Source organism: Tupaia chinensis, unplaced genomic scaffold (genome assembly GCF_000334495.1).
Source record: "Tupaia chinensis unplaced genomic scaffold, TupChi_1.0 Scaffold149964_2, whole genome shotgun sequence".
Taxonomy (NCBI): Eukaryota; Metazoa; Chordata; class Mammalia; order Scandentia; family Tupaiidae; genus Tupaia; species Tupaia belangeri.
In genome coordinates, this window is record NW_006209806.1 from 1,596,972 (window position 1) to 1,598,664 (window position 1,693).

Genomic DNA, 1,693 nt, shown 5'->3' on the forward strand with positions numbered 1-1,693 from the left:
CCGGGGGTGCCCGGCCGGGGTGCCGGGCCCCCAGCCAGGCCCGTGGCGTCCCAGATGGACCCTGTGTGACCGTTCCCTCGGGGACGCCTGTACATAGGCCAGCTCAGCATCTCGGGCACTGCGGGCCAGCCCGAGACTCCTCTGTCGTCTCCCTGCGGCTTCCCTATAAACCCGGTCTCGTTTTTTAACTGTGGGGGTCCCGCGTGTTCTGTTTGAGGGACCCTGCTTTCCCGTCACTGGCTAGGCGGTGGCCTCGGCAAGGCGCTGGGAGTTCAGGCCCCACCTTCCCTCCCCGTGTCAGGTTCCTGCCGACGAGGCACCGGGGACTCGGTTTCCCCAAAGGGAAATTTCTGCCAGCTCCCAACCAACCGCAGGGAGCCAGAGCCCGGCCGGAGGCGGCCCCAGCACTCGGCTGTGTCCTAGGGTCACGGTCGCGGGGTAGCTGTGGGGCACCACGTCAAGCACATGCCTCCTCTCCAGCAGCCACGCCCAATGTCCACGGAATCCATGTCTCCCCGGGCCCTCCCTCCCCTGCAACGTCCCCTGCTTTCCCTTATTCGCACCTATTTTGCAGAGCAGAAACGCGGTTCAGGGGAACTGGGATCTGAGCTTGGGTCTCCCCTGACCCTGCTCTTTTTGCCCGGGCCCCCCCCCAACCACCCCCCCCCCCCCCCGCAGCCACGCCCAATGTCCACGGAATCCATGTCTCCCCGGGCCTCCCTCCCCTGCAACGTCCCCTGCTTTCCCTTATTTGCACCTATTTTGCAGAGCAGAAACGCGGTTCAGGGGAACTGGGATCTGAGCTTGGGTCTCCCCTGACCCTGCTCTTTTTGCCCAGGGCATGCTGAAAGGTCTGGTGGAGACCTCAGTCTGAGGGGGTGTCCTGAGACTGACACCCCATGGCTGACTGTGGAATTGCAAGCATCACCCCTCAGTCCAGAAAGGCAGGGGAAATCCCACAGTCCAGATCCATTGGGACAGATTTGGAACATGCAACGTTTTTTAAAAGAGGATAAAGAGGGACCAGCAGTTGCCGTAATGCCTATGTCGCTGGACTCCCATGTAGTCGACCGCGGTTCAAGTCCCAGACCTGGTGGCTTAAACTCACGCCAGGTGCGTGTGCGTGCGTGTCCAAGATCCTGAGAGGAGAATGGAGGAGAAGGGATTGTGGCGTGGCCATCCCCCCCGGGGGGTGATTTCTCGCTTTCTGTCTCTCTCTCTGTCTTTCTGGTGAGCGCACGCGCCCTGTAGCAAAAACCTCTCAAAAAATAAAAATAAAAAAGAAGGAGGGTAAAGAGCCCATTACTGTATGACCCAGACATCCCACTGCTAGGAATGTGCCCGAAAGAATAGAAAAGGGTGTTTGAGAAGCAAGCAAAAAACAACCAAAAGGCACGGCCCCCGCTCACTGTGGGTAGTGGTCATGCGGGAGGCCAGCAGCCCACAGCAGGTTCAGGTCCTGGGTCAGCCTGAAAACCCACCAGGTGTGCACGCAGGGCACCCAGGATCCCATGGGGACCCCCACCTGTGCACTTGCGCCTGCTAGTCATCGTCTGAAGGAAAAGCACCCATGTCGTGTTCGCGGCAACGATTCACGCTTGCCAGAAGGTGTCCAAGATGATTGGGGGGGACACACGTGTGGTCCGGCCATGCCATGGAATGTTACTTGGCCGTGAAAAGGAAGGACACGCAC

General features: G+C 60.0%; 1 protein-coding gene across 1 annotated transcript in view; it reads left to right on the forward strand.

Moving 5' to 3' along the window:
* NMRK2 (nicotinamide riboside kinase 2) overlaps nt 1–874 on the forward strand; it is a 6,788-nt gene extending 5,914 nt beyond the window's left edge. Inside the window, exon 7 of the mRNA XM_027769601.1 lies at nt 839–874. Within this exon, the coding sequence (XP_027625402.1) occupies nt 839–874 (36 nt within the window). The remainder of the gene's footprint in view (nt 1–838) is intronic.
* Nucleotides 875–1,693: the final 819 nt, after the last annotated feature.